Source organism: Bubalus bubalis, chromosome X (genome assembly GCF_019923935.1).
Source record: "Bubalus bubalis isolate 160015118507 breed Murrah chromosome X, NDDB_SH_1, whole genome shotgun sequence".
Lineage (NCBI taxonomy): Eukaryota > Metazoa > Chordata > Mammalia > Artiodactyla > Bovidae > Bubalus > Bubalus bubalis.
The window spans coordinates 7,773,102-7,794,080 of NC_059181.1; the positions used below are offsets into that span (position 1 = coordinate 7,773,102).

General features: G+C 44.2%; 1 protein-coding gene across 6 annotated transcripts in view; it reads right to left on the reverse strand.

Moving 5' to 3' along the window:
• Positions 1-20,979, reverse strand: part of GPM6B (glycoprotein M6B) — a 158,513-nt gene that overhangs the window by 36,691 nt on the left and 100,843 nt on the right. The window contains exons 1-2 of one of the 6 annotated variants that reach the window (XM_006059531.4): positions 9,488-9,838; positions 739-858 (exon numbers count right to left, since the gene is read on the reverse strand). The exons of 1 other annotated variant lie outside the window; for it this stretch is intronic. In XM_006059531.4, the coding sequence (XP_006059593.2) occupies positions 739-858; positions 9,488-9,548 (181 nt within the window). In that variant the 5' untranslated portion in view covers positions 9,549-9,838. Of the gene's footprint in view, positions 1-738; positions 859-9,487; positions 9,839-20,979 lie in introns of those variants that run through there. 4 more of the 6 variants (XM_006059532.3, XM_025277042.3, XM_006059533.4 and 1 more) reach the window with 4 other exon arrangements.

Consider the following 20,979-nt stretch of genomic DNA (forward strand, 5'->3'; position numbering starts at 1 on the left):
AAAACCACTGAATCTTAGCTCTGTGTGGACTTCAGGGATGTAGAGGGTGGGTGTGCATATCACTCAGGTTTCTCCCCTTCCAGGTCCCCAGACGGGCTGATGCACAGTTCACTCAGACCCAGCACTTAGATGTTTTGAGAGGCCAGTGTTCCTCTGAGCAAGGAGACTAGAGATCGGACTCCATGGACCTACCTGATGGGGTCAAGTACCCAAGTATATGATCCTCATTTCATGGGCTTTGAGTTTTCCTTCTCAAAGGTAACAGACTGATGTTAATAAATCAGAGGGCTGAAGAGCCATGTGGCCAGAGAGATGTGTGGGGCCACTGACAGCACTCTCAGAGCCCAGGCTCCTCAAATGTCCCAGTTCAGTTCTTGGTCCCATGATAGGCACATGTGACTGCCCCACCCCACTGGTGGTTCAAATATTAGACATTTCGTGCTTAACCCCAAGGCACATCTCATTGCACCTTGCTCCCTTTGAGAAGAAGAGGTGAGGGGGAAAAAAATAGGGAGGAGGGAGAAGAAAGAGGGGAAAGATGGGGTGGAATGGAGAGGAAGAGAGAAAAAGAAAGATGATGAAAACAATGTTTAAAGGGCCACTTCCACCCCAGCCCCTGTGAACAAATGAATGCATCAAGCAAAACAGAAAACAGCACCAAACCAAAAGAGCTATCACAAATCATATTAAAGGTAACAGTTGAGTTGCTATGCGAATGCACCCCAAGGCTGTATTTACCTGGACTGCTCAAGGGGTTAGCCCTGTCCCCCAGGGTTGGCACAGGACGGTACTGGTGGTTCTTTGAGCCTGGGTACATCCAGTGGTACCTGCCAATTTCCATTTCAGCTCTGCTGTTCACTGCCAATTTCAGGTGGCAAAGAGTCAGTGTCTCTATCTCCAGCAAAGATTCTACATCAGCATTTTAATGTATTCTTTTACCATATAATTAAAGGAAACGACGAATACACAAAAAACACTATTGAACTGCAACCTTGCAGTACCATCTTATCAACTCGGCATGATACGCTGAGAACATTAGCATCTCCTCCTCCATTTTTGAATTTAAGTTGACAAAAAAATCACCAATATTTTCCTTCTCTATTTTCTCCATCTCCTCCCAATCCTCCTTACCCCTTCGAATGCTCATTTTGGGCAGACGCTGTTGATAAGGAAAAGCTGGCTTCTCACCATTGTATTTTTTCTTTCTGTTCAGTTCACTTTCAGACCCACAGAGCACAATCATCATTGTAGCTACATAAGTGAAGGTGAACCCAGGCTTGCTCTAATGGTAGCTAGTTCCAGCCAATAACCCCATGGTCTGCTGAATCTTAGGTGACACTCCTGTTCTCCCAATGACATCGGCAGTATTCTCTGTCATCTCATCTTATCTAAGCTCAGGACATCAGAGTCTAGAATTTTCCACATTCAATCTTGTTCCAATGATCTCCCAGTGTCTTGACTGAGAAAGGGCTGTGGGCATTGGGCTTGAAGCAGGGCTTCCTCATACACAAGGTGACAAGTGGCCTCCTGGGGACTCAAGTAGGTCCCAACTGGTAATCTGACTATATCTCATACTTCTTAGGGAACTGGACAGAAAACTATCTACCAACTTGCCTGACACAGAATCAGATGCTGGTAACTGTTAGCTGAATTACAACCCTGAAATCCCAAGAGACCATAAGGTCACTGTGGCCAGTTTCTAGCTGAGAATCCTATCAAACCTAATGATGGGTTATGGCTTCTGGGGTGCCACAAATATTTAAGGATTAAACAAATGGTGCTGACATTGATGTGGGGGAATTATTCCATCAGAAGAGCACATTATAATGCCCCATCGGGCATCTTAGACCACTGAGGATAAGGACTAGGCAAACCATCACATGGTAAGGTAAAAGAGCGAATGCCCCGAGCAGATCCACTGAACACCTCCCCAGCCATTATGAAACCCGACTCTGCTCTCCACTCTCTGAAAACTCTCGTGGTGTTTCCACTTGGGAAGTGGAGACCTACGTTTCTAAGTGGTGTTTTAGGGCAAATTTCTTTGGTTTCATGATAAAGTAATGTTCTTTAGAGACATTAAAGAGAGTTAAAGGCTTTTAAAGACATTTGAGAGGGGGGAAAAGGATGTGAGGACAAGATCAGAACTGCACAATGAAAGTATTTTTACTGCCGCTGGTTCTGTTGTTAAATGGAGATGTGTGCTACAACGTGCTGGGCACCACACAAAGCATGTTACACCTGTTCCCTCAGGAATTTTTTTTTTAATGCCAAGTGTTAAAGTTTTTTTTAAAAAAACTATGTGTAACACAGGCAAAACTATTTAAGTCAATACATTTTTAAGGAATGTCACATGTTCTGATTCTGCCAATCACTTTAGTCTTTCCAAAGTTTGAGTCATTAGTTTCAAGACAGTCCTTTCAAAAAGAATTTTTGCTCAGTCCATGGTTGTTATGCCAGTCAGTCCACAATTTCTTTAGTTGGGCTTCTTTGATCTCCAATAGAGTATTGGACACACTTCAAAGTTTCCCACCTGGAATCACAGGGATCTGATTTCCTCAAGCAATTTATTTCAGGACCCTGTTTAGGGTCAGAGGAGATGGATCTGCCTTGGCTGTGAATTTTAGATGTCCTCTACACATGTATTAGGTTTAAATCAGATACCTTCCTAAGTGATCACAGCTTAGAACATTTGGGATATGCCAATACGTAAGATTAAAAACAGTCTCACTGTTACCATGACCTCAATAATTTGAGATCAAGGTATTTGTCACAACCATCCTATGAAGGAGGTACTCTTATTACTCTAGCTTTACAAATGAAGAACCTACGGGCAACTGAGAGTTAAGTCATTTGCCCATGACCACACAGCTGGAGGGGAGGAGCCTGTGCATAAATGTGGGTGATATGACTCCAGAAGGCAGGTTATCCAACTGTGGCCTGTGCTGTCACTGTCTCTACTCTTTTACTGAGGTCTGTCTGGAGGTAAACTGTGCTTCTGTGCATCAGGACGTGTTTCAGATCCCAAGCTCCTGATGCTATTTCAGGGTTCTTAAAAGTTCTGAACTCTCAGCCTTTCCTGCATTTAGAGTTTTGGTTTACTCTTCAGGGGAGTTTCTCTCACACCACGGGTTGTGCTATATTCTCCAAAAGCAGGGCAACCCACTGGGGCCAGTGGAAAGAACCAGGAGATCAAGTCATACTCCTGGTTAAAGTGGCTATAAGCCCTCTATGTCAACCTCAAGCATGAGGATTCCCAGTAGCTCGAACACTTCTATCTGAAAAGTTTTCATCCTCCTTTCAAAAAATTTCTCTCTCCAAGTCCAACACACAGCAGGTGCCCAATCTATGCCTGCCAGATAAATAGTTGGCTGAATGCAAGAGAATATCCTGGCACCCTGTGGATCAAGCAATGGGTCTCCAGGTCCCCACCCTCACCCCCACCCCCAACCACACTAACCTCACCCAAGGCAGGGTAGGCAATTCAGGAAATGTCTGTCAACAGCCCATCCCTTCTCTGCCCTCATCCCCTCATATGGGCACAAGCTGCTTGGCAATGACAGTGAAAAACCATGCACTGCCCAACACTAACGTGTTTTCTGAGTAAAGCCTGGTGGCTACGCCCAAGACACTCAGTTCAGCATTCTTCCTCCTCCTGTAAGTGTGGAGACAGGGTCAGTAAGTGCGTGACAAGGCCTCTGGACAACAATTCATCTTTCCATATGGAGGGAAAGAAAACCCTCGATTTTGTATCTCTGAGCCAAACTTAAAGACAGTAAGTATCAAATTATAAAATTTTAAAGAACATAGGATATGTTTTGTTTAAAAGAACAGGGGCCCAAAACCTAAAAGGGAGTCACGTGATCATGAAGGGACACCTCAGCTTGGGGAGTGTTTTAAAATGGCATCCTTTCTGGACTGCCAACTGCCAAGAAGTGGGGAAAACATTCAGACGCAGGAAGATTTCAGCTTCTGCTCTTCAGTGGGAAGACTGCAAATGCTCCCCTTAGAGAGTAGGAGGGAGACATGGGCAGGAGACCTCTGGATATTCTCGAGGAAGCACAGAATACTATGACATCTCAGAAATGGTCTTGGTCAAGAAGTTTGATTGCATTTTTCCATAAGAGGGAACCGAAAAATCCCAATGAACTTCTTGGCCAACTGCATACTATTTATGGTTGAGGCTGAGGTGAGACACAGAACTGAGTGGTCATCGCCAAAGACGAGCATGACACAAATGATGGGGGGCTTGACGAAAGAAAATAAAAATAATGCTGTGGACACTTTCCCCCCATTGACTCAGATGCTGTGATTTAGGGATGAGGCTATATAACTAAGCTGCAGGCTGGTGTGCTTTCTGCCATCTAGGAAATTATCACTGGAAGCAACTAAATAACAAAGATTAAGCTTCCTAAATAAAAATAAATAAATAAACCATACTCAGCAGGCCAGGTCTCTGAAAGCTATGTCTGTCATCCTCCATTCTCAAGTAGAGTTTAAAATATTAAAGGACGCTATAACAACACTATAGCATATATAGTAGGGGTCAGCCAGTGATGGCCACCTGGTTTTGCAAATGAAGTTTTACTGCAACACAGCCACACCTATGCGCTTATCCACTATCTGTGGCTGTTTCACAGTACCTGGAAGTGTCGAGTAGTTACAACACTATGTGGCCCACTGGGCCTAAATATTTACTCTCAGACCCATTACAGATCTTGATCCCTGATCTCAAAGATAGTCAGTCAGGCGTTAATTACAAAAAAAAAAAAAAAAAAAAAAATTAATGCAATTAATCAAATGAGTCTACAAAATAGGAAAATATTTTATTTTCTCTATTATACTTTCTCTGGGCTGGCCAAGGATCAAAATTCTCCTCTTGGACATCATCATCTGAGATTTAATCTGCCACCAATCAGCAAGAGTACTGTAAAAAGCAAGATTATACTCTACAGAATGGTTCCTATGATGAGTTGGCACCTTCTGCTCCTCTGACATGAGCTGACAGGGCAGAAGAAGGGTGATGCTTCAGAGATGAACATTATTAAATGAATAAAGAAACGAACCAAAGAATGCACAACCAGGTACATTTGTGAAGGTGGGAGTCTGACTTCCCTCTCTTAAAAGCCACCTTCTTCCTCCACCCCACAGCCATCCTTATTCCTGGCCAACCATCTCACATGGATGGACACTGGGTCTCAAGGAGAAACAAGCAAGGGAGTATCTCAGGCCAATTTATCACCAGTCCCAGTGAGGGGAAACTTATGTCATGGGGACACTGGTTACGTCATGTGTTCTCAGATATAGCGAAGCTAATAAGTCATGTTATGAAGATTGTTTACTTTACATTGGCATGTACTCCCAAATAACAGGGAGAGATGATGTTTTTTAACATTACAATCGGAATTCAGGATTTCCGCTCACTTCCAAGGAAGATAAATCTCCATCTCCAGAAAGGAGTCCAAATTCTTTGTCTAATGAATGAGCAAGGCCAAATCTTTGAAAGGAAATGATCGTATCAAAGGAAGAGAGGTACCAACTGGCTTGCTGAGATCTTCTCCACATTTAAATTTTCTAAAAAAAATAAATAAAAGCAAGCTGTATCATACCTGCCACATATGTCCAGCACCATCTGGCCGGCCCTGCTTTTCTCTACAGTCTCATCCCCAGATACCCTCTCTTCAAATGTCCTCCTTGGAAGATCCTTATAGGAAAAAACTGCATCTACAACTTTCTCCGTATAATATGTACGTAATCAAGTCAGAAAACGTCAATAAAAATCTCAACATCAAATAACCCCCAGATCACCAGGATGAGTGTAATGTGCTAAATGTGTCCTTCTGGGTTTTTAGCCTACGGGTCAGATATTCTAGAGGAGTGCTTTCCTTCCTAAACAAAAACAATACAAATAAAATTTTTTTTGGCCAAAAGTGCACATCTTTCACTCAGTTTTTTTAAAAAAATAAAAACCTAAGAAATTATACCTATTTGATTAAAAAGATTTAAATGGATGTGTTCATTTTCTAATTATATCAACCATTCACATTCATTTCTTATGTTGACTACGGCCTGCAATTCATTTTAAATTACACATTATTCCTGATTTTCTACATTTTTCTTTTTATGTGCTTAGAAGTTTAATTTGACACCTGGAGTTCTGAAATGTAGTTGAGCAATGATTCACAGGAGCTTAACTAGCCTGACTACAATTGCTTCAGTAGACTCCAATTTCCTACATGTAATAAAAATAATTTTCCTAACAGACACTTAGGGTTTTTTTCCCATCCAATAGAGCAAGTGATTCAATTGTTTTTTCTGCCCCTAGACTACACCTTCCCAGTGAGTCTAGATGCATTGGTTTTTCACAAATGAATTGACATCAAGTAATACTCCACAGAAATAAATAGAAACCTCACTCTCATCTCTTTATTATCGAGTCTCATGATCTAGTTGCTTTTATTCTGTCTTCATTTCCTCCACTTATTCCATTTCAGTGAATCTGCTTACTGAATCCCCAACACTTTGATTTAATTTAATGCTTCTGATTTAAAAACTGTCATTGGTAATAATTTGGCTTTTTTTGTTTACATCCTTCTGAGAAAACCTCTTGCTTTCTGTAAAAATTCCTGAATAAAGGCTAAATTACTTCTTGTGAATTTTAAGCTTCCAGTAGGGTTCCATGACAAAAGCTAGGAGACTGTTTCAAAACACATACGCTTTTTTTTTTTTTTTAAGGACTTGGATTATCTTTGTTTACAATAGGAACAAAGTCATTCTGATTGAGTTTAAAGAAACAGCTTTCTTTGTCCTGCTAAAACTCTGAGAAGTGAGACTGTCTGGAAAAGCTGAGGTCAGTTTATAATAACTTGTATTCTTAGTAAACATTATTAATAATTATCTAAAGCCATTAATCCACAAGCTACTGGGTTTTAGCCATTGGGCAATAATACTCCAAATTCAGAGATAAGTATCGCCCATACCACCGACAATGAAAACAACTGGGAAAGGAAGAATAGAGGGGGGAAAATACATGTGCATAAAACGCTCTGTGGGAAGTGACAAAATGTAGAGGATTCAATTTACTAAAATAAATCCTTTGGTGACAGGCTTAAAGGAAACCACCCCATCCCCCCAGATCCACCTGCTCAAGAATTATATAATGCATTCTCTGTGTCAGACTTGTAAATATTCATTTCAATCAAGTGAACATTGATTTTATAAATTTAAAATTAAGTCTGAAGGAATCCTGGAGTGGCGAGCATGTCCAAACATGTTTATCATTTGATGCCTCTGTATGTGCCTTGGACTACGATGGGAGAGCAAACTGGGCACACTACAAAGACACACTCGTGGAAGCTTTGACCCTGCCTGGCTGGCAGATGAACTTGTTCATTTAAACCAAGCTCAGCAGGCAGGCTGCCGTCCGGATCAACACTCCTGGTGGGTTAAGGGCAAGCGCGACCCCTGTTGCTGTGCTCAAAATCCAATCCCAGGCCCATGTTCTTACTCGAGTATAAGCTATACGTGTGACCGTGTCTTGCAGTAACTTGGTACATCTGGACTACTCAACAGCTAGTGTTTATCCATTTGGGTAATTTTTAAAGTTCCTCCAGAAATTATCTTTTGCTTCTAATTTTGTCTCTGGAACCCTCACTAATGAGTTTTCATATACAGACTGCCAGGGATGGAGTAGCAGCTGTAGATTTTTGGTATTAAATAATAAATATTTAATGGATATGAATTAATAGCACTCCAGAAGATAAACAATGGTGAGAACCAGAGTTAGGTAGTAAGGATTCTACATTGGTTTTATGCCCTGTTCTTGCTTCTGTGGAGACCAAAAGTGGTTTCAGCTGCATATTAATACAAAGTGTGTTCTAAGCATCTATTTTGGGGAAAATTGCTACAACTGTGATTGGCTTCTTCACAACTATGCTGTTATTGCGTGATTACATCTCCCAAGCTTTGTCTCTATTTGTCATGGAAATCAATCTTTCAACTTCTAACTCAGTTCCTCAGCTTTACAAATATTCCTGCAAGCTTCTCTTATTGCTATTTGGTCATTCATATAAATGAACAAATGTATACATGTAAGAAAAGGCAGGGGGATATGGAGGCTGGCTTTTGCTGTTGTTTGGGGGGGGCAGTAGGTTTGCCGCAGCAATTAAGCTCAACTATCAATTGCAGAAATCTAAATGCTATGTACTTAATTCCACCGAATTATCCATCTAAAAATGGTTCAAAAGGCACATTTTGTTCTCTGCATATTTTATCATACTTTGAAAAGCAATTAATTTAAAAAGTGAAATTGCTCAGTTTAGGGGAGAATGTTATTCAAGGACTGTTCTACCCAAGCATGCTAGCACAGTGAAATTCTCGAAATTGCTGTTTTTGCAGATGCAAAATGGTTGACTATCAGGAATTTCAGACGGATCAACCTACATAGTCTTATGTAAAATGTACCTGTATCTCTATCCGGGAGACTGATATTGTTTAGTGACTATTAGTGGATGTCAGGGTCAGGAGAAATAACCCTAGCATGGGGAGCTTTTGCTATAAGAGCCACTGCAGGTACCGAACGTGTTCTGGTGCCTTTAGGACAGTAACTTTGGGTGAAGGAGGTAAATTACAATGCAGTGAGATGCTCTTCACCTCACAGGGCCTGAGCTGATTCTGTGAGGTAGTGAACCTAAACCAGTCATTATCTAGGAAAAGAGAGATTAATGTTAGCCTCTATTTTCTGCCATCTTCCTACCGCAAAACACTGACTTCTCGCACAAGTCAAGATCGGGATGTGTTCTCAGATGCCCTTTGAAGAACAGGACCTGTGTGGATTTTCCTATTGGAGATCTCCAAGTCAGAAACAGCAAAAGACTAACCTCCCCACCCACCCACGGCCCCCCCCCCCCTCCACTGCCCCGCAACCGTCTTCCATCAGTACTAGCCCACAGAGCTGATGTTTTCTCTCTCAAGCTCCAACTGTTAAATGGTTATTACACATCAGAGTTAGGGTCTGATACACAGAAATAGCAATCGTATTAAATACAAAAATTAGAGCATGTCCAAAATCAGTACAGCATCAGCAGAACCAAAGCGTATTTTGATACGCGTGTCCCTCCCGTTTCCCCTCTGCATTACTAACAGACAATGCATTCCATGTCCCCGGAATATAACTTGCCGAGCCTAGGATCTCAGTTAGGGCTCATTATAGTAATTAAAACAGACAGTTTCCCCAACCCAGCTTCCCAAGGTGACAGATTGTGGACCTCCTTCCGTGCAATACCACGTTTGGGAGAAAGATTTGGACGAGTGATGCACTGAAAAGAGGCTGCTCTCTATTCATTTAACACCAGCCTCTAGGAGAAAACCACCCGAAGAGCCAGACCAGGCCATCCGGATAGTTTCAGAGACACAAATCCAGCTGCCCCTTTCTAGCCACTCCCCGCGCAGTGAAAAGCTTTACACGGGCTCTTCTCAGAGCCCAGGGTACCTTTTCTTTCTCGGCTCTGTTCAGTATTCTCCTCCGCTGCAGTTTCCATGGCTGACTTCATACCATCCACCAAAAATGCTTTGCCCGCTCCCCCGCCCCCGACACCCACGTCTCCCCCTCCTCTTCCTTTTCTTTTGCTCTCCCCTCCGGCTCTTATTTACACCCGGGTGATGGAGAGCTTCGGTTCTTCACTCCAGAAGATTACAGTCTCTTCCAAGATGCAAAAGTCTCCGGCGGCGTCAATCCCCCTCCGCCTACTGGTCCAGAAAGACAGCTGCCAAGGGGCCGGCAGCCATACGTCACGGAGGATCCCGGTTATAACACCGCCACCCCTGCCCGCCGCTGCCCAAGTCCCGATGCGGCTCCCAGGGGGGCCCCCCCTCCCGCGCCCCACAGACCACGCTGCGCCTCTGGCTCGCCTGCCTACACGCGCGCTCCAGCTCCCTCCTTCCTCCTCGCCAACTGCACCCGACGAATGCTAATTAATTCTCCCAGGAAAGAATAGATTTGTGACATCAGAGCAGGGGCTGTGAGAGAGAAGAGAGCCCCCTCCCACCACGTGACTCGGCGCTCCGCCGGCCCCTGTGTGTTTCTGCAGAAAGCCTCGTTTCTTCCCACAAGGGAACTCTCACCTTCCCCTGGGACCCCTGGACAGAGCATCAGTTTGTTTTATTTCCTTTACCCTTGACCCTAGACCCTAGGATCCAGGTAAAGGACTTGCCCGGGGTCTCCGTTTTCTTTTTCTTCCTTTAATATGTGTTTTTCCAGAAAAAGACAGAATGCCATATGACATCACTTATATGTGGAACGTAAAAATCAAACAAAAATGATACCAGTTACCATGTACAAAAGGAGACCCACGGACTGACGGAAGAAAGCAAACTTACTGTTACCAAAGGCAAAAGGGGAGGGAAGGGGTAAATTAGGAGTTTGAGATTATACACACTACCATGTATGAAATAGATGAACAATAAGGCCTTACTTGCTAGCACATGGAACTATACTCAGTATCTTGTAAGAATCTACAATGGAAAGGAATCAGAAAAAGGACAGATATGCATATATGAATATCTTATGAATCCCTGTCCTATACACCTGAAACTATTAACAACACTGTAAATCAACCACACTTCAATTTTTTAAAATGTGTCTTTCACACAACCTCTAGCAAGCTAGCTAGATTGACCTGAACATATCAAAGAGGGGAGAAAAAGGACAGAAGGAGGAGGAGGGCCTAAACACCGATTTAACAACAGCAGTATAGCAATTCAGCCCCAGAACCCCCTTTTCCTGATCTATACTAACATATGAGATAGTAAGAGAGGCTTCAGCTGAAACCTATTTCATAAAAAAGTATCCATCTTTATTTTAAAAGGAGCATAATATGCTACAAGTATATCTAGCTGACAGTCTGCTGACTCCTTGGTTAAAAAATCAAACTAGAGTGGTTTTTCTTCTTGATCTGGTTATTTCTGTATGGAGCCTTAGTCCTTAGAATCCCACATTCAGAGTCAAAAGGCTGTTTTCAAGAACGTTCTAATTGTTCAGCAGAAAGGCTATTTTAAAAACAATGATTGTGACTACTGCTCTCACAAGTCTCCTTGCATCCTCAGATACTACTGAACCAATGTTCTCAACCCATCTAAACATATATATCAGAGTTATAAGCTATATGGTTCCAAACATCACTAATTTCGGCACCATTTTTAAACATTTGTTTGACCTGCTCACCTTCACTGCTCCTATTCAAAAGATTTAGAGAAATTCAGTGTAATACCCTCAAGGTCCATCCATGGACGCTAAGTGAAGTGAGTCAGACTGAGAAAGACAGATACTGTACCATCTGATTTCCCTTATATGTGGAATCCAACAAACAAACCAAACCAAATAAGCAAAATCCAGACTCATAGACAGAGACAAGACTGGTGGCTTCCAGAGGAGAGAGGGTTTGGGGAGGAGGGAGAAACGGGTAAAGGGGATTAAGATGTAAACATTTCCAGTTATACAATTTCGAAAAGGCCCAAATGTTGTATAACAATGAGTGAATTGTGGGGATGTAATGTACAGTATGGGAAATACAGTCAATAATATTGTATTAACTTTGTAAGGTGACAGACAGCAACTAGACATATCATGGTGAGCATTTTGCCATGTATGCAAACACTGAATCACTATGCTGTATACCTAAAATTAACATAATATTGTATGTCAGTTGTACCTCAATTAAAAAAAATTCTAGAAACTTGAGTCAAATACATTCATGACCACTGATAAGGACAGGGTGATGGGTTTCCTGATTCAGACAGTCTGCTAGTTGTTTGGGGGTGAACACATCTCAGAAGCAGACATAAAGACAAGTAGGAGGCCACCATCTCCTAAAAAGTCCTCTCCCAAGTTTTGAAGGTCTGTTGCTCAACACTTGAAAACAAAAAAAGGTATAAGATCCTGAATCAAAATCCTCTAACAACCTGAGCTTTTAATGCATTCATGTGAGATAATCCCTGAAGACTTCTACATTCAATGCCTCTGGCCCGGTTGAACCAGAAAAGATTTTAAAAACCAGTTTAGCTTGTTTCAACATTTTTCATTTTGTACATCTCATTTTCCACTTTCAGCCTTGTCTTAGGAGACCATGCCTACAGTCAACTAGCCAGCCCCTTGAATTCCGGCCCCAGACAACTTTATTGTCTCATGGTGGAAGGATTGAGAAGCATGGCAGCCTAAGATTTCAGACTTGCAAAAAGAAACACGGATGTGATGTAACTAACCCACAAAGGAAAACGTGACGATGTGTCCACATAGGATGGTCTGCAAACATTTTTTAAAGATGGCTTAGGTGTATTCAGAGGGGAAGATGCCGAATGTTCTTTCATGACAGGCTTGTTCTCCCTCAGCAGTTCGAGAGAGAATTAATACCCAAACAAAATTCAATGCAGCACAAAAGGGCACAACTGTGATTAGCCACATTATTGGGTTTTATTTAAAAAGTGCAATCATTCAATCAAAAGCAAAATCAGTCAATTATAGAAATGGCAGAATAATTTGGGGGGGTTATTACTTAAGAAGAGCATTTTAAAATGTTGGTGGAAGTGGACAGGCAGAATATAAAAGACATTCTAAATTTAGGGGCCGCTCTAGTTCTGTATCAGAGTCACGGAAATCGTAACCATTGGACAAAATATTTACAAATTCTCCAGTTGATAGTCTGATCTCTTTTTCACCTTGAAAAACTATAAATAGACTATGCGTTGCTTTTGCCTTATTCACAACTTTGTCATTTTCTTTTCATGAGAAAATGAGTATGACAATTCTAGAAGTTACCATTGCATCACTTTCTAAGCATCCTCAAATCCTCACTGGTGTTTGTGACAAACCAGAAGAATTTTGTGAATCAGAAGAAACATGACAGAAAAGTTGTTCACAGCCAGAAAGAAAGCGGAGTATACACAGAACTTTTCTGAAGTTCACATCCATTTTTGGCCAGAAAAATGGACTATGTAGAATGAATAGGATGCAAAATATCTCCGAGAGCTGAAAATTATTCTGAGCCCCATGTTTTAAAGCATTCTGGTGGAAGGTACGAATATTTCTGAAAGCAAAGCCAAAACAGGAATAACAAGTATTGACATAAACTGGATACAGTAGATTGAACCATACAAGCTTCCTGATATTGACTAAAAGAACAGGAGTTTCTTATGGTTCAACCAGGTACAATGTAGGCTAATGGAATTCAGAGAACCCTTCTAAACCAGGGGAATCCAATCTGATACAAGCACTATGGTATCCCAACAAAGGAGAGGAGGGCAAGGTGGGGGAAGAGAATGGGGAAAAGCTTCACAGAACAGAGTTGGCTACTGCACTAAGGTTAAAAACCTACAGAGTTGTTGTGTTAGTTGCTCAGTCGTGTCCGACTCTGCGACCCCATGGACTGTAGCCTGCCAGGCTCCTCTGTCCATGGGATTCTCCAGGCAAGACTACTGGAGTGGGTTGCCATGCCCTCCTCCAGGGTATCATCCCGACCAAGGGATCAAACCTGGGTCTCCTATATTGCAGGCGGATTCTTTACCATATGAGCCACCAGGGATTCCCAGCCTGCAAGGTAGGTGAGCAAAAGACTAAGAGCAGGGAAGCAGGGGGTGGGGCGGGGGCAGGGATAGATCAGTCCAGGAAATGCTGAAAAGCATACAAAAGGAGAAAGGGTATTTTCAAAGTGTTGGGGAGATGATTTTCTTGACAGAGGGGCCAGAGCATAGGGTGTGGGAGTGGGGAGGGAAATGAGGCAGCTGAACCAGCAGAGTGGGATCCAGGGAGGTTGAACACCTGCTAATCCTGGAGGCAGTGGGTAGGTAGAGATGGAAGTCTTGAGAGCAGATCTAACTCATGAATTCCGAAGGTCGTCCTGTTGGTAATGGGAAAGACAGCATGGCACAGGGCAAACCTAGAGGCTGCCAAACTCATTTGGAGTATCCTGATGGAGTACAGGTGAGAGAAGGGGCGTGTGAATGAGGGCATGAGGAGGAAGGCAAGGACCCTGATGACACCTGATTGGATCAGGGGAGTAGAAAAGGAGAAGGTGGGAAGGGAAGTCTGGAGTCTCTAGCTTGGGGGAGTGAGGAGCTGGCAGTGCTGTGAACCAAATGGGGAAACGAAGGAGGCGGCAGAGGTTTGGTATGAGGGCTGAGTCTGTGTGGTTTCATGGGTCCCCAGATGGCCCGCAGAAGCTGTCCAGGAGGCAATCGGGAACATGGCTCTGGTGGACTGGGGGCTCCCAGAGACGAGGATCTAGGAGGCTGTGGTCTAGAGGGACCCTTGGGAATGCACAAAGTCCATCTGTGCTCAAATGTACCTTCACAGGGGACCCTCCCTGACTCTCTTGCCTCAAAGAGGAGCCCTGACAGGCTCAGTCTCTTAACCTTGGTTGTTCACTGTGACTTTAACCACAATCCACCACTGATCTAGCTGTTCACTCATCCATTTATTGCCTCTCTTCCCTTAGAATATAAGCCCTTTATGGACAGACATTTTTGTCTCTTTGTCCTCTGTTGTATCACTGGCTCCTAGAACAGTCCTCAACTGTAGGTCTTCAAAGAACATACTTTAAATGAACAGCAAACAAATGACTAGAAAGTCCAGCGACACTGAGATTTGAATTTTAAGGAACACTGACTTTTAAATATAAAGGTTAAGGAAACACTTGAAAGGGAAGTCAAAGAGCCCAAGAAGGAAAAAATCAGAAAAGCCAGGGAATAAGGCCAAAGTGGGACGATGGGATGAGAAAAAGGTCCCATGAAGGGCATCAAGCTAACAGTGTCAGACAGAGTTGAATAGTACAGGAGGAGCAAGGAAGAAGCCAAGGGGCAAGCAGAGTGGGCCCTTTACCACCACACAGAGAAACTTCCATGAGAAGGGTTTTGGTGGGATGATGGCAATTCCCAAGTCTGAGCACAACTATAACTCAAGATGCAAGGCTCTCGTGGTCCAGCTGAGATTATAATCTTGTAATAGGGCTGTGTGCCCAGGTTTATTTCTCTGGGTTCAGTATTCCACTTGTCAAGGCCATTTTGATTTTTCTTCTATGATCTATTCCGTTAAGAATGGTCTTCCCAGGCTTACTTTGTCTCTAACCATTCTGGTCACCAATCTGTGTGTGTGTGTGGGGTGGGGGAGAGATGGGGGTGGACCTCCCCACACTACCAAGGAATTCTCTGACACCACCAGGGTGACCTACAATTCAGCTCAAGTACGACACTCCCAGGACCCAGCACCAGATCCCAGAGGTTAAGGGTTCAGCTCCCCCGACACTGGCTCTCCCCACCCCTGACCCACTTTAGACAACAATCCGGTGGAATGAAGAAGAGGAAGCAGGGGCAGCCTGCTCTCTTAAGAAACATGAGGGGAGGGTGAGAGAAAGATGCAGGCAGATGAAGGGGGAGAAATACCCTGAGGAAGAGAGTCCCCGAAGGCTGAAAAGAAGATAGGGGGTTGAAAGAGACTTAAGGAGAATCAAGTGAAGGTGGAGAAACAACGGATGCAGGTCACAGGAGAGGCAGAGGATGGAACACTGCTCCCTCTGACATGGGAGTGAGCAAAGAGGATAAGATTGAAGGCATTTCATCTTAAAAGAGGTGGTAGTGGTGACAGGGAGGTTACAAAGGCACCCCCGTAAGGCCCTGAGAAGGGTCCATTTGTTACTTGCTTTTTATAGTTCACATCACAGCCTTAGGAGGGAGGGATCATTGGCCCCTTCTTCTAGGATGTCATCCATAACAATGGGAAGGTATGATGGGTTTGGTCTCAGTCAGAAAAACAGTGTGCTCTTGGGGTCCTGAATGGGGCTGAGACTTCAGGAGATCCGCAACCAGAAATTGAACGAGGAAGATAAACAATACCCTCACTGGGGTTCTCATCATGCCGGACAGAAATGGACCCCAACACCCTGGAACCACGCTGAAAGCCAAACCATACACAAGGATGAGATGATGAGCTTTTCAACCAGTTTCAGTGAAAAAAAGGCAAGTTTCTCCTTTTTCCTGTGTACACAAGGCATACATGAGGAGACAAGGCAGCTGATCCCCTAACAATATGCTTCCTGATTAATTATCACATCCCATGGGGAGCTGAGTCTCCTCATTAACAGTGGCGTACCATCAATGGGCTCTCCCTGGGAGGGCCCCCAATTAACTCATCTGCTAAGCATGGACCAGCCAATATGAACACGGGCAGGTCTCCCAAGCCCTTCTGGTAACTGCTGACCTGCAACTATTGAGATCGCACTTGTGGGATCAATGGAGCCATCCCTTCTCTGCTAGCTAGAGACCCCTGGGGCAAGGATATCCTCCTACCCAGGGGGAGGTGGTAGCTCAACCTCAAAGCTGGGTGGGCCGGGGGTGCTCTGAGGGGGATTTTTCTCTGCATTATCTGCCAAAATCCCTCCCACACTGCCTCCCCAGCTCTTCCCCTTTTCCCGGAAGGCACAGCTGAAAGCCCCCCCCCCTCCAGAAAGGCCTCCTGGGTTCAATCTACCTATTTCCTCTTCCTCCCATTCTTCCCTCGAACCATCCCTCTCTCAGTTATAAATGCAGCTGCTTCGAAGGACAGCGATTTCCAATGGAAAGACACATCACCTCCCTTTACCCACCTCCCACACTGGTGGGAAGGAAGCTGGACATTTTCAAATTCAAAATGAAATCTGAAGACATCGAAGCTTCAAAAATTCTCAGCAGAATTTGGCAAATTATGGGGTGAGCCTGTCAGGGTAGGGAAAAAGCTGATGGGAACCCTTTAAACTTGAGAACTCTGGGAGCATGAAGACCTTATTCTTGCCCAGTCATTGTATACACTCCTCTGCAATGATCAGCAAGTCATCATATAAGACTGGAAGCACCAGTTACCAGGGACACTTGGCCAGTTCCCTTTAAAAGCTACAGTGAAAGAGCTGGGTGGATGTGGAACCAAGGTAGCATCGTGTCCAGAAGGCTGCCATACCCCCCCTTCTCCCAGAGATGTGACACCAGCTCAAAAGGGGTGGAGAGTGGCCAGAACTCAGGGATTGGGAGGTCTCCTCTGTACTAACATTGCTGCTGGAACTTGAACCCATGCTCTTTCATTCTGGCCTTCATGATGGCATTGGGAGGCGGGCATAATTACCCCCTTGCCTGGACAGAGGGACCCAGATCAAAGGAAGCCAACAGGACTCAGTCAAGGTCACAGAGCTAGTCAGAGGCCACGCTGAGCATTGATTGACTCAGGCCATTGGATGCCAAAGCTGGGGCCTCAAGGGTCAGGCAGCCATGATGGTGACTAGGTGACCAGCTGTGTCACCTTGGAGAATCCGAGTCACCGCCCAAGACGCACTCCGGATGCCCACCACTCCTTCAAGGCCAGCTCCACCAGGTACCAACCTTGGTGATGCCATGTGACCTCAGCTTTTTCATCTGTTAAAATAGCTAGTAGAAACATGCCTTCCTCAGGCTACTGTGAGGGCGATGAAGTCCTGCCCTTAGAGACTCGTACAAAGCGTCCTATAGGGTACTCACGAAAGGCTAGGATTTCTGTCTTCTGGGTTCTCATGCTCACACCACAATCATACAGATCCAAGGAGGACGGAGAGAGAGGAAGAAGGAAGAGATAGTGATTCTGCATCCTTTCAGAACTTTCCCTGTCCATGTGGGTTCCCTTCTGTGCCCATCTTGCCTGAATGAACTTCGAAGGGCACTCTGCGTCCCACACCCACCCCAAACCTCCCTGCAGAGGTACAGCTTGGATGAGACCTCTGTGAATGAGCTATAAACAAATCAATGGACCTGGAACTGAACAAGGCAATGGGATTAAAAAGAGATGTGCCTCCAAGGGCACTTGTTAGTAGTGTCCAAATTGGTTTCTAGAATCTAGAAGATGTTGCTAATACCTGTGTGTGTGTGTGTGTGTGTGTGTGTGTGTGTGTGTCTCAGTCGTGTCTGACTCTTTGCAACCTCATGGACTGTAGCCCAGCAGACTCTTCTGTTCATGGGATTTCCCAGGCAAGAATACTGGAGTGGGTTGCCATTCCCTTCTCCAGGGGAACTTGCCAATCCAGGATCGAACCTGAGTCTCCTGCATTGCAGGATTCCTTACCATCTAAGCCACCAGGGAAGCCCCAATACCTGGGTACTCAAGACCAAATTAGATTTGCCCCTGATGCTTGTTTTTAAAAAAATCACATAGAGCCCACCGTCAGAAGGGCCTCAAGATTGGTTTCATACACTGATGTTAATGTCTTGAAATTCTTAATAACTTATCTGTGAACTTTTGTTCTGCAAGTGAAATCTGATGGGACAATGGCACATGCCTGTGAGCAGGGGAGCCATGGGCTCCTTGCCCCCTATTTGCATACAGCACTCACAGTGCCCCATGCACAGAAAGCCAGTGGGCCCACGAGGCAGGGAAAGAGTCAATGACAGGACAAAGTGAGGATGTTCTGTCTACCACTGAGTGCTCACTGGCTCCGTCCCTTGCCAGTCATGGCAACTTGGGCAATGCACGCCTGAGCCTCCACTCCCTCATCTATAAGAAGACTGGACAAGATGCTTTGCAAAGCCCGTCCTGGCTCGAAGGTCCACTGAGCTTGAAATCACCGGTTTGGCAGCGTGGTTACAAAAAATAAAAGACATCAGGTAAGAGGCTCTGCACACCACCACCCCCACCTCCATCACTGTTCCCATGGACCTAAGTCATCCTCTTCCTGTGCAGGTCATGTTTCACCTGCTCTAAGTGACGTGTCAACACCCTGCGATGGATTCTGCTGGGCTCCTGGAATTCTCTGGAACAAGATGCCAACACCTCTTCCTTTGGAAGTATGTGGTGCAATTCAGTTTTTCTCAGCTTTGCCCTGACTAACCTGGAGCTTCTTGAAGCAGTTCCACTAAACTTATCTTCATAGTGCTGGCAGCACAGTTCAGTTCAGTTCAGTCGCTCAGTCGTGTCTGACTCTTTGCGACCCCATGAATCGCAGCACGCCAGGCCTCCCTGTCCATCACCAACTCCCGGAGTTCACCCAAACCCATGTCCATCAAGTCGGTGATGTCATCCAACCATCTCATCCTCCTTCGTCCTCTTCTCCTCCTGCCCTCAATCTTTCCCAGCATCAGGGTCTTTTCCAGTGAGTCGATTCTTTGCATCAGGTAGCCAAAGTATTGGAGTTTCAGCTTCAACATCAGTCCTTCCAATGAACACCCAGGACTGATCTCCTTTAGGATGGACTGGTTGGATCTCCTTGCAGTCCAAGGGACTCTCAAGAGTCTTCTCCAACACCACAGTTCAAAAGCATCAATTCTTCAGCACTCAGCTTTCTTCACAGTCCAACTCTCACATTCATACATGACCACTGGAAAAACCATAGCCTTGATTAGACGGACCTTTGTTGGCAAAGTAATGTCTCTGCTTTTTAATATGCTGTCTAGGTTGGTCATAACTTTTCTTCCAAGGAGTAAGTGTCTTTTAATTTCATGGCTGCAGTCACCATCTGCAGTGATTTTGGAGCCCATAAAAATAAAGTCAGCCACTGTTTCCACTGTTTCCCCATCTATTTGCCATGAAGTGATGGGACCAGATGCCATGATCTTAGTTTTCTGAATGTTGAGCTTTAAGCAACTTAAAGAGGAGAGTGAAAAAGCTGACAGAACAAAGACAATGGAAACCAATAGAACCATTACAAAACTTTTTCATAATGAAAATTTTAGACCCTGTTAGCCACTTGGAAATATGTTTTTGAAGCAAAATGAATAAAACATGGTGCTTTCCAATAGAATATACCAACACTGAAGGTCACATTCTAATGTTTGGGGGTTTTCCACACAGAAATCTGGTAGAAGAAAAGTTTCAATTGAGGTTTGATTAAGATCTCTTCGAGGGTCAGGGATTTTAATTTTTGGTACAAATGAAGTATACAGTTGCTTACTTTTGACAATTAAATATTAGGCTACTGAGAGGCTAAGATGGAATGACTACAGTATTTGTTGGCCCATGAGCTCCCAGTGTGGACTGAGGTGGACTGGCTGAGCATGTGGCTGTCATCTGCTCCTACTGTCAACGTGACCTTCCTGAAACCACCGACTCAGGTGAAGGATAATGCGCAGTGCGGACAGGCAGTCTCACACCGAGTGATTCTGATAAACAACCAAAGGCTAGAAACCACTGATTTACAGGAGAGCATGATTATCTAACATGTAGCTTGACAGAACATTTGCACGTTACCAACACTTAGCCTGACAGAGGACATGACATCTCCTTTGGGCTGTTAGAATGCCTATTCCTGCTAGTTCAGGGAAACACCCAGGATTCATTGATACATAATTCAAGTGTCCTCAGATCAAAGTCCACAGAAAAATCAGTCCCTTGGTGGATCAGCAGATGGGTGGTCCAGGGCTGGTATAAAATATAAATTGCACAAAACTGTGAGCTATGTCATTTAGTCAACTGCTCTTAAGAACCTACACTAAAAGAGAACCCAAACCACAAACTTCAAAATATACCACATTTATTCAAATGCAATCTTTTATTCACTTTTGCCTCTTCTGTTTCTTTCCTGGGATGGAAATGAGGAGAAGTAGGATGAAGTCATTTAAGGCCCTGTACTGCACTAAAATAATCTGTGGGCTTTTTGCTTTTGCAGGTGGCTCAATCCCTGGGCAGGAAGATCCCCTGGAGGAAGAAATGGCAACCCACTCTCGTATTCTTGCCTGGAGAATCCCATGGACAGAGGACCCTGGCAGGCTGCAGTCCATGGGGTCGCAAAGAGTTGGACATGACTGAGCGACTAACACTTTCACTTTGCCTTTGCAAGTTGGAAACCACTGGGATGACTTGAAATAGCCGTCCCCGCCAGGTCAGACATAAACTATCCTAGAGCACTGACAAGGCAGCCAACACAGATTACATCTTAGCCATCGCACTGAAATCTATCAAACTATTTGATGTCATGAATTATTTCTGATGCAATTACTTCTTATTGGGAA